Raw genomic sequence first — 13,401 nt, 5'->3', positions numbered from 1 at the left:
AGAGGAATGTTGCGTGTGCCAGGAGGCACAACAGAGCACCATAGGTAAGAGAGGAGGAATGGTGCGTGTGCCAGGAGGCATAACAGAGCACCCCAGGTCAGAGAGGAGGAATGGTGCATGTGCTAGGAAGCACAACAGAGCACCCTAGGTCAGAACAAGGAAGACCAGGCAGAAACAGGGAAGCGGAAGCAGTACAAGGAAAGCATAGCATAGACAAAACATGGCAAAGTAGGCAAAGGCAGAGAACACAGGAAAAGGACTACAAGTTCAAGCAAGACAGAGACAAAACATGGCACAAAGGACAACATAAGACATGGCTCAGGACAAGAGGCAGAGTACAAGCACAGAGCGTGTGCAGAGATGCATGACAGGGCAAAGTGCAGGGGCACAGAATACGGGGAGCGACCGAGCAGACCAAGCGGCCATGCAGGGAAGCAACACGATACTCCGGCCCCGACCATAGGAAGGGGCGGTCTGATATAGCACCATAGCACCTGCACTTCCGAGTGAAGGACTTCTGATTCAGATCCTCCAGGATCATAGAGAGCATTGCTAGATCAGACTGGGCTGGACCATAGAGAAGGTCACATGATCAGGGGCTCCACTGAGAGGTTAGCTGGGTCAGACAGTGCTGGAACATAGGAAAGGTCACATGATCAGGGGCAGGACCACAGAGGCAACCACAGCAGGCAGAGCAGAGACGGGCGTGCACACAGCAATGGCATGCAGCCATGAGGTACGCGTGCGCATACACACTGCTCCAGGAGTCACGCAGCACAGCAGTCATGAGGTGCGCAGGCACACTGCTCCAGGGATCTTGCAGCATAGCAGACATGGCGGGCATGACAATCTTTCTATTTATCTATCATCTATCTATTTATCCATCTATCTATCTATCATCTATCTGTTTATCCATATATCCATTTATTTATTTATCTATCTATCTATCATCTATGTATCTATCCATAAATCTATCCATCCATCTATTTATCTATCATCCATCTATTTATCATTTATGTATGGCCATGGAACAAGGAGGTGGAATAAGATTCTGCAGGTGAACAACTGGCTACGTCGATGGTGCCGTCAGCAACGATTTGGATTTCTGGATCACGGAGTGAACTACTTATACGATGGACTACTTGCTAGAGATGGGGTGCACCTTACGAAGACTAGTAAGCATGTATTTGGAAGTCGCCTTGCTACACTTGTAAGGAGAGCTTTAAACTAGAACAACATGGGAAGGGAAGCAAAAGACCAGAAAAAGCCATACACCTGACAAATGCTATTGAGAACTCTGCTATTAGAAGTGGAAAGGAAGAACAAAGACGAAAGAATCTAATTAATAAAAATATTGGAGAAAGAGAAACCAATCACAAACTAAAATGTTTCTATACTAATGCACAAAGCATGGGCAACAAACAAGGAGAATTGGAACTACTAACACAGGAAAAGAAATATGATGTCATTGGAATCACTGAAACTTGGTGGGACAATACACATGATTGGAATACAAGACTAGAAGGATACAACTTATTTGCAAGAAACAGACTTGATAAACGAGGAGGGGGTGTCACATTGTATGTTAGAAACGCGTATATCTGCACAGAGATTGAAGCTTCAGAGACTGGGAGTTCTGTGGAAACTGTTTGGGTAAGAATACAAGGACAGAACAATGGAAAGGACACCATTGTAGGCATTTACTACAGGCCGCCTGTGCAAGCTGAAGATATGGATGAACTCTTTATGCATCAAATGGCCAAGTTCTCCAAAAAATATGACATAGTTGTCATGGGAGATTTCAACTATCCAGACATTTGTTGGGAATCTCTCTCAGGCAAAACTAACAGGTCAAGGAAATTCTTATCCTCTCTTGCTGACAACTTTATCTTCCAAAAGGTAAGGGAGAAAACAAGGGGAACTGCTACCTTGGATCTAATCCTTATAAACAGGGAGGAAATGGTTGAGGAGGTAAAAGTGGCTGGGACCCTAGGAGGTAGCGACCATGCTATTTTAGAATTTTGGATAACTAGAGGCGGAAGACCTGTGAAGACTCAGACGTCAAGGTTAGATTTCAGAAAGGCAGATTTTAAGGGATTCAGAAAGAGAATTGGAGGGATCCAATGGCTGGATATCCTTAAAGACAAAAATGTCCAGGAAGGATGGGAAATCTTGAAAAATGAAATTCTCAAAGCACAGTTGTTAACAATTCCGAAAAGAGGGAAGAATAGGAAGCAGTTAAGGAAACCAGGATGGATGAACACAGAACTTAAGCACATGCTAAAAAGGAAGAAAAAAATGTTTAGAAAAAGGAAAGAGGGAGGCATATCTAAAGAAGAATATAATGCTGTCTGCAGAACCTGCAGGACACAAATCAGATTAGCTAAAGCTGAAAATGAATTGAGGCTTGCAAGAGATGTCAAAAGCAATAATAAAGGATTTTGGGGATATGTCAAAAGTAAAAGAAAAGTCAAAGATGCTATAGGATTTTTACAGGATGAAAATGATGAAATGGTAAGACAGGATGTTGAGAAGGCTGAACTTTTAAATTCCTATTTTGCATCTGTTTTCTCTCAGAAAGGAAATGTAACATCAACTGTTATTCACTGTCCTATTAAGGGAATAGAAGAATCCAGGATATCTATAAACAGAAAGATAGTGAGGAAACACTTAGCTAGCCTAAATGAATTCAAGTCTCCAGGTCCAGATGAATTACACCCCAGAGTACTGAAGGAGATAGCAGAAGAAATTTTTGAACCCCTCTCTATAATCTTTGAAAATTCTTGGAGAACAGGAGAAGTGCCAGAAGACTGGAGAAGAGCAAATGTTGTTCCTATCTTCAAAAAGGGGAAGAAGGTGGACCCAGGTAACTATAGGCCGGTGAGTATGACTTCTATACCAGGAAAGATCTTTGAACAAATTATTAAACAACATGTATGTCAGTACCTGGATAAGAATGAAGTGATTAAACAGAGTCAGCATGGGTTTGTAACTAATAAGTCATGTCAGACTAACTTAATTTCCTTCTATGACGGTATCACTGATTGGGTGGATCAAGGAAATGCTGTAGATATAGTATATCTTGACTTCAGCAAAGCATTTGACAAAGTCTCTCATACAATCCTTATTGAAAAAATGATTAAGTATGGAATGGACAAGGCAACTGTTAGGTGGATTCATAACTGGCTTAGTGATCGGACCCAAAGAGTGGTCGTAAATGGCTGCACATCCAGTTGGAAGAATGTCTCAAGTGGGGTACCACAGGGCTCTGTCCTGGGCCCTGTATTGTTCAACATCTTTATCAACGATTTAGATGAAGGAATTGAGGGTAAACTGATTAAATTTGCTGATGACACAAAGCTAGGAGGGATAGCTAATACTAGAGAAGAGAGAGAGAGGATTCAAAAAGATTTAAATAAACTGGAGAAGTGGGCAGCAAATAACAGAATGGTTTTTAACAGGGAGAAATGCAAAGTACTACATCTGGGCAATAAAAATGGAAAAAGCATATATAGAATGGGAGGAATAGGGCTAAGTGACAGCACATGTGAAAAAGACTTGGGTATACTAATAGATCACAGACTGAATATGAGTCAACAGTGTGATGCAGCAGCAAAAAAGGCAAATGCAATTCTAGGATGTATTAACAGAAGCATACAGTCTAGATCACGTGAAGTCATTATTTCCCTCTACTCCTCTTTGGTCAGACCTCATCTGGAATATTGTGTCCAGTTTTGGGCACCACATTTTAAAAAAGACATCAACAAACTGGAGCAAGTTCAGAAAAGAGCGACCAGAATGGTGACCGGTCTGCAAACCCTGTCTTATGAGGAAAGGTTGCAGGATTTGGGAATGTTTAGTTTGCAAAAGAGAAGACTGAGAGGAGACTTAATAGCTGTCTACAAATATCTAAAGGACTGTCACATTGTAGAAGGATCAACTTTATTCTCATTTGCACAAGGAAATACTAGAAGCAATGGGATGAAACTGAATGGGAGGAGACACAGATTAGATATTAGAAAAAACTTTTTGACAGTTAGAGTGATCAATGAGTGGAACAGGCTGCCACGAGAAGTGGTGAGTTCTCCTTCAATGGAAGTCTTCAAACAGAGGCTGGACAGACATCTGACTGGGATGATTTAGCGAATCCTGCTTTGAGCAGGGGGTTGGACCAGATGGCCCAGGAGGTCCCTTCCAACTCTACGATTCTATGATTCTATGTATCCATTCATCTATCTATTTATCAATTCATCTATCTATCCATCTCTCTGTTTATCTACCAACCATCCATCCATCTATTTATCTATCCATCTATTTATCCATCTATCTATTCATCTATCTATCTATCTATCTGTCATGTATCGGTCTATCTATTTATCTATCTATCCATTTATCTATTTATCTATCAATCTATCCAGCTATCTATCATCTATCTATCTATCTATCTATCCATTTATTTATCTATCATCTATCAATCTATTTATCCATCTATCTATTTATCTAGCATCTATCTATCTATTTATCCATCCATCTATTTATCTATCATCTTTCTATCCATTTATCTATCTATCCATCCATTTATCCATCCATCTCTCTATTTATTTATCCATCCTTCTATCTATCATCTATCTATTTATCTATCCATCTATTTATCAATCCATCATCCATCCATCTATTTATCTATCATCTATCTATCCATCTATTTATCTATCTATCTATCTATCTATCTATCTTGCTATCTATCTATCTATCAATCATCTATCGGTCTATCTATTTATCTATCATCTATCTATCCATTTATCTATCTATCCATCCAGCTATACATCCATCTATCATCTATCTATGCATTTATCCATCCATATATCTATAATCTATCTATCTATCTATTTATCTATCTATCTATCATCTATCTATCTATCTATCTATCTATCTATCTATTTATCTATCTATCCATCCAAACAGAATGTAAGTGTGGTTGTTTTCACACCTATATGTGCCTACACCTGACCCTCATACCTGATAAAAGAACTTTTATTCTCTCTTGCAATGAATCCTCTTCGGTTCGGTGGGATGCTCGGAGCCCCATGTGGATAAGGTCCTTGACGACCACTTGGCTGCCAAGCCTGCACTTGCGCCTGCGCAGTGGAGTGTGTCACGGTGCTCCATTGAAGATAGTGCCAATGTCTCACAAAACATGTGAAGTCTCCAAAGACTTTGGCACTTCTATCGAGGAGCACGTTGACCCGCTCCACTGCACAGGCGCAAGTGTGCCTGTCAGACAATGAGTATGCCACCGGAGGTGCGGGATTTTTAAAAGTGACAGCCGTGCTTTCCTGCCCCTGGCGAGGCAAGTACATTAGACACCAAAATGGCAGAGCAGCCTCCCGGATCTAATGGGAAAGTAATGTGGCGTCCCCCCCAAAAAATAGGGATGAAATATCTTGTCCTAAAAAGGTTTTTCCTTTTCTTATGAAATTGTTATATATAGAGAGGGACATATTTAGAACGTGTACCTTTTTTCTTTATATTACAGGCCGAAACCTAGAGAATGCCAAATTGCCTAGTAAATGGCGGTGTTAGCACGACTGGCAGGCCTGCTCAGGGCAGTCGGGCCTTTTTACACTTTTCCAAAAGATGTTGCCAAAATTAAGCAATGGCTTATCGCAACAGGTCAACAATTTCAAAATGTTGATTCATTCGCTCCAAGAATTTTCGATGAAAACAAAAACAAAAAATATTGCTTGTGTTCATGTCACTTTGATTCCGATTGCTATATGGTGGATAATCGAGGAAGAACATTGAGAACAGGCGCAATACCTTCCATATTCCCTCCTGTACAAGAGGGACAAACTTTAAGTAATGAACGTTTAGCAAGGAGAAAGTGTGGGCCAAGGAAAAGGCCGCGTCAGCAGCCTGAATCTACAGAATCCGTTACACATGATCCTTTATCCGGTCCAGAATCTGTTTATACAGATACTCTATACAATCCAGAATCCCTTGCAGCAGATCCTGGGAGCATGTGTGAACATTCTGCATCATCTGAAGCTAGGGTTACTAAATATGTTAGTATTGCCATACAGACTGATTATACTTTGGAAAATTCAAGCATGTCCTACACTGAAACATTTTCTAAAACAAGCAATTTTTGAGCATGCCTCTCCAGCCAAGTGTGACCAATGGATGAGTAACATAGTAAGATAGTTTTGAAGGCTGAAGGAAGACCTTATGTCCATCTAGTTCAGCCTATTTTTAGTGCAGCTGTTCTGCATTGTTGATCCTGGGGAAGGCAAAAAACCCACAGAGTAGAAGCCAATTTTCTCCATAGGGAAAAAAATTCCTTCCCCTAAGCTGGGTCAACCATCTACCTATAATATTCTATTATTCGTAACCTTCTATACTGATACTCACAAGAAAAGCATCCATTCCTTTCTTACATTCATTCAGTGAGTTGGCCATCACCACTTCCTCAGGAAGAGAATTCCAGAGCCTCACTGCTCTTACCGTGAAGAACCCTCTTCTATGCTGGTGCAGAAATTGTCTTTCCTCCAAACTAAGAGAATGCCCCCTTGTTCTTGTCACAGTCCTTGGTACAAACAGTTCATTGGAGAGATCTCTGTATTGCCCTCTGATATACTTGTACATATATATTAGGTCTCCCCTAAGTCTTCTCTTTTCTAGAGTAAATAGACCTAATTTTGATAACCTTTCTGGATATTGTAGTGAACCAACTCCATTTATCATTTTAGTAGCCGCCTTTGAACCCTTTCAAGTTCAGTAATGTCTTTCTTGAGCACCGGCATCCAAAATTGCACACAATACTCCAAGTGTGGTCTGACGAGTGATTTGTACAGAGGGAGAATTATGTTTTCATCTCGTGTCCCCAGACCTCTTCTAATGCATCCCATGACCCTATTTGCTTTGGTGGCAGCTGCCTGACACTGGGCACTCCAATTTAGCTTCTTATTGACTAAGATGCCTAAGTCTTTTTCCATGTCTGATTTCCCCAGCAGTTTCCCATTTAGTAAGTAATTGTAGCATCTGTTTCTCCTTCCCATGTGCATAACCTTACACTTATCTGGGTTAAACCTCATTTGCCATTTTTCAGCCCAATTCTCCAATTTACTCAAATCTGTCTGTAGTTGCAAACTGTCCTCCTTTGTGTTAACTACCTTACATAGTTTTGTATCATATGCAAATACTGATATTTTACTGTGTAAGCCATCCACTAGATCATTAATAAATATATTAAATAGTAGGGGGCCCAATACAGACCCCTGTGGTCCCCCACTAGTAACCCTGGCCCAATCTGAGGATGCCCCATTAATAACCACTCTTTGTTTTCTATCACTAAGCCAGCTACCTACCCATCTACACACATTTTCCCCTAGCCCAAGCTTTCTCATCTTACTTACCAATCTTTTATGTGGGACAGTGTCACATGCTTTAGAGAAGTCGAGATAAATGACATCCGATGATTCTCCTGGGTCCATTTGAGAGCTTACATCCTCATAGAAGCTGATCAGGTTAGTCTGACAGGAGCGATCCTTCATAAATCCATGTTGATATGGAGTTAAACATTTATTAACATTGAGATATTCCATAATGGTATCCCTTAGAAACCCTTCAAAAATTTTACCCACAACAGATGTTAAGCTTACCGGCCTATAGTTTCCAGGTTCCCTTTTACACCCCTTTTTGAATATTGGTACCACATTTGCTTGCCGCCAATCAAAAGGAACAGACCCTGTTTCTATAGAGTCTTTAAATATAAGGAATAGAGGTCTGTCTATCACATTACTTAACTCCCTTAATCCCCGAGGGTGAATGCCATCAGGGCCTGGTGATTTGTCCATTTTAATCTTACTAAGGCGGTTCTGCACTTCTTCCTGGGTTAGGCAGGTAATACTTAATGGGGAGTTTACATTATCACTCTGCATTTCCCCTGGCAAATCCTTTTCCTGTGTGAACACTGTGGAGAAAAATGTATTTAAAACATTTGCTTTTCCCACATCGCTCTCTATGATTTCACCCTCATTGTTCTTTAAAGGGCCGACACCATCAATTTTAATCATTTTACTGTTTATATAATTAAAGAATAGTTTGGGGTTTGTTTTACTTTCCTTAGCAATGAGTCTCTCAGTTTCCACTTTTGCTAAATGTATTTGTTTTTTACACATTTTATTTTTCTCTCTATAACTTTTTAATGCTTCTTCATTGCCTTCTTGTTTTAGCTTCCTAAATGCCTTGTTCTTGTTCTTTATTGCCCTTTTTACATCCTTATTTAGCCACATTGGTGTTCTCCTGTTCCTAGCCCTTTTATTTCTGTACGGTATGGCTAGCTCGCAGTGGGGGTGTAAAACTGATATAAATATTTCCCATTTATTTTCTGTGCTCCTATTTTTGAGGACATTGTCCCAATCAGTTCGGGGAAGGTCCTCTCTAAGCTGATCAAACTTTGCTTTCCTGAAATTCAGCGTTTTCGTAACCCCCTTCCAGGGCACCTTACTGAAGGACAAGTGGAATTGTGTTGTATTGTGGTCACTGTTCCCTAGGTGCCCATCGACTCGGACTTCTGTTATTCTATCTGGCCTGTTGCTTAACATTAAGTCCAGAAGGGCTGTCCCTCTAGTTGGGCCCTGCACAAGTGGTGACAGATAATTATCCTTGGTCACTGACAGACATTGCTTTCCTTTCTGAGATACGCAGGTTTCAGTTTCTCGGTCTATGTCGGGGTAGATGAAGTCCCCCATAATAATCACCTCCTTGGGATTTGCTGCTTTGTCTATCTGTTTCAATAATACATTTTCAGTGGTTTCTGTTATATTTGGTGGCTTATAACAAACCCCTATGAGGATTTTATTACTTTTCCCTCCTTGTATCTCCACCCATAGAGACTCCACCTCTTCATTTCCCTCTTGTATATCTTCTCTCAGTGTGGGCTTTATATATATATATATATAGACAGACTCCACCCCCTTTCCTTTTTTTACGATCCCTCCTAAACAAATCATATCCTTGCAAGTTAGCCGCCCAGTCATAGCTGTCGTCTAACCATGTCTCAGTTATTCCTACTATGTCGTATTTTCCTCATAAATTACCAACTCCAGATCTTCAATCTTATTGGTCAGGCTTCTTGCGTTGGTCAGCATGCAGGAAAGAAGTTTTGCTTCCTTTTTCTTAGCTTCCTTCTGAGTACCCTGTCTTGGGTCCTCTGTACCACATCTAGTATCCTTGATTAGTTTGTCTTTCAGCTGCATGTTCTTATCTGCTGTTTTTTCTCTCAAAAATTAAAGATTTTTTTACATAGCTTGCCATTTTTATGGACAGTTTAATTAGAAGTGTTCAAAAATCCAAAACTAAAAGATATTTTATTAATAAATAATAATTGTTTTTTATCTTAGCAGATGACTATACCAGGAGATCAGAGGGACAGCTGACATCTTCAATTTTTCAATCTGATGATCTTGAGATCCTACAAGATACAACTGAAGTGAATGCCATTACTCCAGATATACCATCATCCATTCACAGCAAAGATCTGTCATTTGATCCTATGAAACAGGTCCCATCTTCTGATTCATTACCAACTACTAAGGAAAATCAAAATCACAAAAGAGGCAATAAAAAACAAACTGCTCCTAAAGCAAAGAAGCCATTTTCATGTTCAGAATGTGGGAAATGTTTTACATGGAAATCACGTTTTGTTACTCACCAAAGAACTCACACAGGAGAGAAGCCTTTTTCCTGTTCAGAATGTGGGAAATGTTTTAACGAGAAATCACATTTTGTTAGACACCAAAGAACTCACACAGGGGAGAAGCCTTTTTCCTGTTCAGAATGTGGGAAATGTTTTGCACATAAATCACATTTTGTTACTCACCAGAGAACTCACACAGGGGAGAAGCCTTTTTCCTGTTCAGAATGTGGGAAATGTTTTAATCAGAAATTACATTTTGTTACTCATCAGAGAACTCACACAGGGGAGAAGCCTTTTTCCTGTTCAGAATGTGGGAAATGTTTTTGCAATAAATCAGATTGTGTTAAGCACCAGAGAACTCACACAGGGGAGAAGCTTTTTTCCTGTTCAGAATGTGGGAAACATTTTGCAAGTAAATCCCATTTTGTTACTCATCAGAGAACTCACACAGGGGAGAAACCTTTTTCATGTTCAGAATGTGGAAAATGTTTTAAACAGAAAGGGAGTCTTGTTCCACACCAAATAACTTACACAGGGGAGAAACCGCTTTCATGTTAAATGGAAAATAAATCTTGATCACCATCAGAGATCTCACACAGGGGAGAAGCCTTTCTCCTGTTCATAATGTGTGAAATGTTTTAACCAGAAATGGAATCTTACTAATAATAATAACCTTTCTTTTATATAGCGCTAACATATTCCGCAGCCCTTTACAGTTTGCACACAGTATCATAGCTGTCCCCAATTGGTCTCACAATGTAAATTCCCTATCAGTATGTCTTAGGAATATTGGAGGAAACCCACACAAACACGGGGAGAACATACAAACTCCTTGCAGATGTTGTCCTTCGTGAGAGTTGAACCCTGGACTACAGTGCTTCAAGGCTGCAGTGCTAACTACTGAGCCACCTCACCAGAGAACTCACACGGGGAGAAGTCTTTTTCCTGTTTAGAATGTGGGAAATATTTTAACCAGAAAGCGCTTCTTGTTAGACATCAGAGCAGACACACAGGGGAGAAGCCTTTTAATTTTCTTAATGTTGGAAAAGTTTTAACCAAAATTGAATCTTTTTAAATGGGTTGTCTCTTGTCATTCCTCATGTTTGCTGACAAAAGGATAGAACTAATCTTTATTAATTCCAAATGTAAAACTATACCCATAATTCACTGCCTGAAGGTTAGTCAGAAGGTGACTAATAGAAAAAACATAAAGCCCACATTTCAGTATATAGGGTGAGGTGACGTATACTCACTCACTCTCCAAGCCTCTTATTTCTACGGGTTTCATTGTCCTCATCAAAGGCGACTCATCAGGAGACTATTTAATAGTGATCTATATTCAAGCGAGACTAGACAAAATAAAACTAAAATCATTTATCATATTATCCGAAACCGTCAGAAAGCTAGCCACATATTGGCAGATCCCAAACTTCAAACTATATACTTCATATAGTTTTTACATCACGAGGGACACGGATCTATCATTCTACAGGAAACAACCTAGGGGTTTTCAGCCTCGGTTGGAAGAACACAGATCTCTTCCACTGACCATCGCTGAACCATGGATACATTTGGAGAAGCCAGGTTGTGATCCTCGGATCAACTGGCCTTTTACCTTGTATGGACTGAATGGATTGTCATCTTCCTACGCTTGTCGTTACCTCCTCTCTGTGCGTGCCACAGGTGGGGTAGCGATCCTGGGAGCGAATCAGCGGAAGGGTGAGACTCTGTAATGTGCACTCTGTTGGGTATTTTGCTGGGACTGTTCTATGTGTTATCTGCCTGTTTTGTGGTACAATAAAGCATTGCCACACTGTTTTACTCTCACTGTGTGTTGTCTGAGCAGCGTTATGCCCATGTTAAAGGGAGAGCCTGCGTTCGGTGGGACGATCCCTGATCCATGTCGTTTCAGCCAGCTGACTGGGGCGCCCGCTGACCACCCCATGTTTCCACAGGCATGGTTCAATAGTCTCAATGGGAGGCTAGAAGCTGCTATAACCCGATAGGCTCTGCCACATACAAGCAATGATCAGATCACCTGCATGTAGCAGAGTTGCTCACTTGCTATGAGCGCCAACCACTGGGCAGCACTCATAGGATACGGCAGTGACAACCATAGAGGTCTGCTGGAGACCTCTGGTTGTCATGTCAACCTATCAGTGACCCGCGATCACGTGATAGGGTCACCAATGTGCGGGATTTCTGGCCCATCATGTGCGAGAAAAGATGTAGGCTCAGTGCCAGAGCCCACATCAAAAGGAGGGAGTCCGACATCAGTGTACATTTACACCCGATGTCAGAAAGGGGTTAAAGGGGATTGTTTTTACAGAGACGGAAGTGGTAATCAATCATGTATACATACAAATAATTACAAAAATACACAGCTTCTAATGTTAAATAGTATAGAGTTAAGACTAGAAAATATAATTTGTGTAAATCATGTGTAGATATAAAAATTCAGGTAAATGTCAAATGTTCAAAAACAGCAAAAAGCAGAGATGCCGACCTGCCCAGACCTCCAAACAAATGCACTGTCAGGGTGAGTGCGCCCATATAGTTAAGATGGCGGCAACACAGGTGCAAGAATACCGATGAGACAACCGCTCACAACCTACCAATGTATAGAGGGGCGGTTGCTTGGTATATTAATGCACAATGAAGACTTGTATGCGGCGCTGTTCACACAATGGTAATGCACAGCATCCAGGCTAACAGCCTATTAGTTACACCCATACTATTAGATCAGGCGGGCTGCCTAGCGCCATCCAAATGCATCCAATGTGAACAGACACCACAGTTTACAAGACTGAATGGACCCAACTGCACCCTGAAAAATAAAGTGCAAAAAAACACATAAAAAATATGAGAGGTATTAGTTAATATTTTGGCCAAAATACGTATGCAAGTAACTCACGTCATGCGTTGGCCTAAAGAAGTGTCAAAGGACTCACAGAAATTGCTTCTTCTACTTTCACTGCTGCTGCTGCTAATGTTTTGGCGTTGAAGAATTGACGGTCCGGAGGTTGGAAGTCTACAGCTGCGATGTGAATGGTGTGATTCACTGCTGTCTTGGGGAAAAGCTCTCTTAAGGTTGTGTAAAAGCGTGTTTCAATACTCCAGCATTCGCTGTTCCCTTTCTAGGGTGGGAATCATCTGGCAAAATTTGCTTTTATAACGTCTAATAAAGTGGCAACCCAGTAGTCAGCATTATTCCTAATCATAACTATACGGGAATTATGTTGCAGATAGTGCAGCAAGAAGGCACTCATATGTCGGGCTCTACCATGAGGTCCAAGCCCATGCTGTGTTGGTGGCTGGGTAACAATGAGGCTCGTTTCTTCCATCCCATCCCACCAACCACGAATAACAGAGAGGGGAGGATTATCCTCTTCATCTGACAGTTACTCGCCCATCACCTCTTTCTCCTCCATTTGTTCCTTGGATCTTGCACCTTCAATAACAGTTTGTATGTTATCACCAGCCCCCCTCAATCACAGTAATCCACCTTCCCTTGGCACCCACCTGTGTGGCGACAGTCTTGAACTTAGAGACAATATTATCCCTTCTGCATCCTCCTCTGCTTCCTCCTATTCTTCTGGGATCACCATCTCTTCCCGCAGGCTATTCAAAGTCTGCTTCAGCATATATATGACCTGAATAGTGATGCTGATGATGGCGGCATCAGTGGTAACCATCTCAGTAGC

At 41.0% G+C, this 13,401-nt stretch overlaps 1 protein-coding gene across 1 annotated transcript; it reads left to right on the top strand.

Moving 5' to 3' along the window:
• The first annotated feature begins 313 nt into the window (after positions 1 to 313).
• Positions 314 to 10,523, top strand: LOC141063348 (uncharacterized). The gene is made up of 2 exons (XM_073557392.1): positions 314 to 335; positions 9,405 to 10,523. Exons 1-2 carry the CDS (start codon positions 314 to 316, stop codon positions 10,253 to 10,255), a joined length of 873 nt encoding a protein of 290 aa, XP_073413493.1. The 3' UTR covers positions 10,256 to 10,523.
• The last annotated feature ends 2,878 nt before the right edge of the window (positions 10,524 to 13,401 follow it).

The sequence above is a fragment of the Dendrobates tinctorius genome, unplaced genomic scaffold (assembly GCF_039654945.1).
Source record: "Dendrobates tinctorius isolate UK_male_01 unplaced genomic scaffold, ASM3965494v1 ptg000249l, whole genome shotgun sequence".
NCBI classification, from domain to species: Eukaryota; Metazoa; Chordata; class Amphibia; order Anura; family Dendrobatidae; genus Dendrobates; species Dendrobates tinctorius.
The sequence above is the reverse complement of the archived record's forward strand: the minus strand, read 5'-3'. Positions and strand labels throughout refer to the sequence as shown.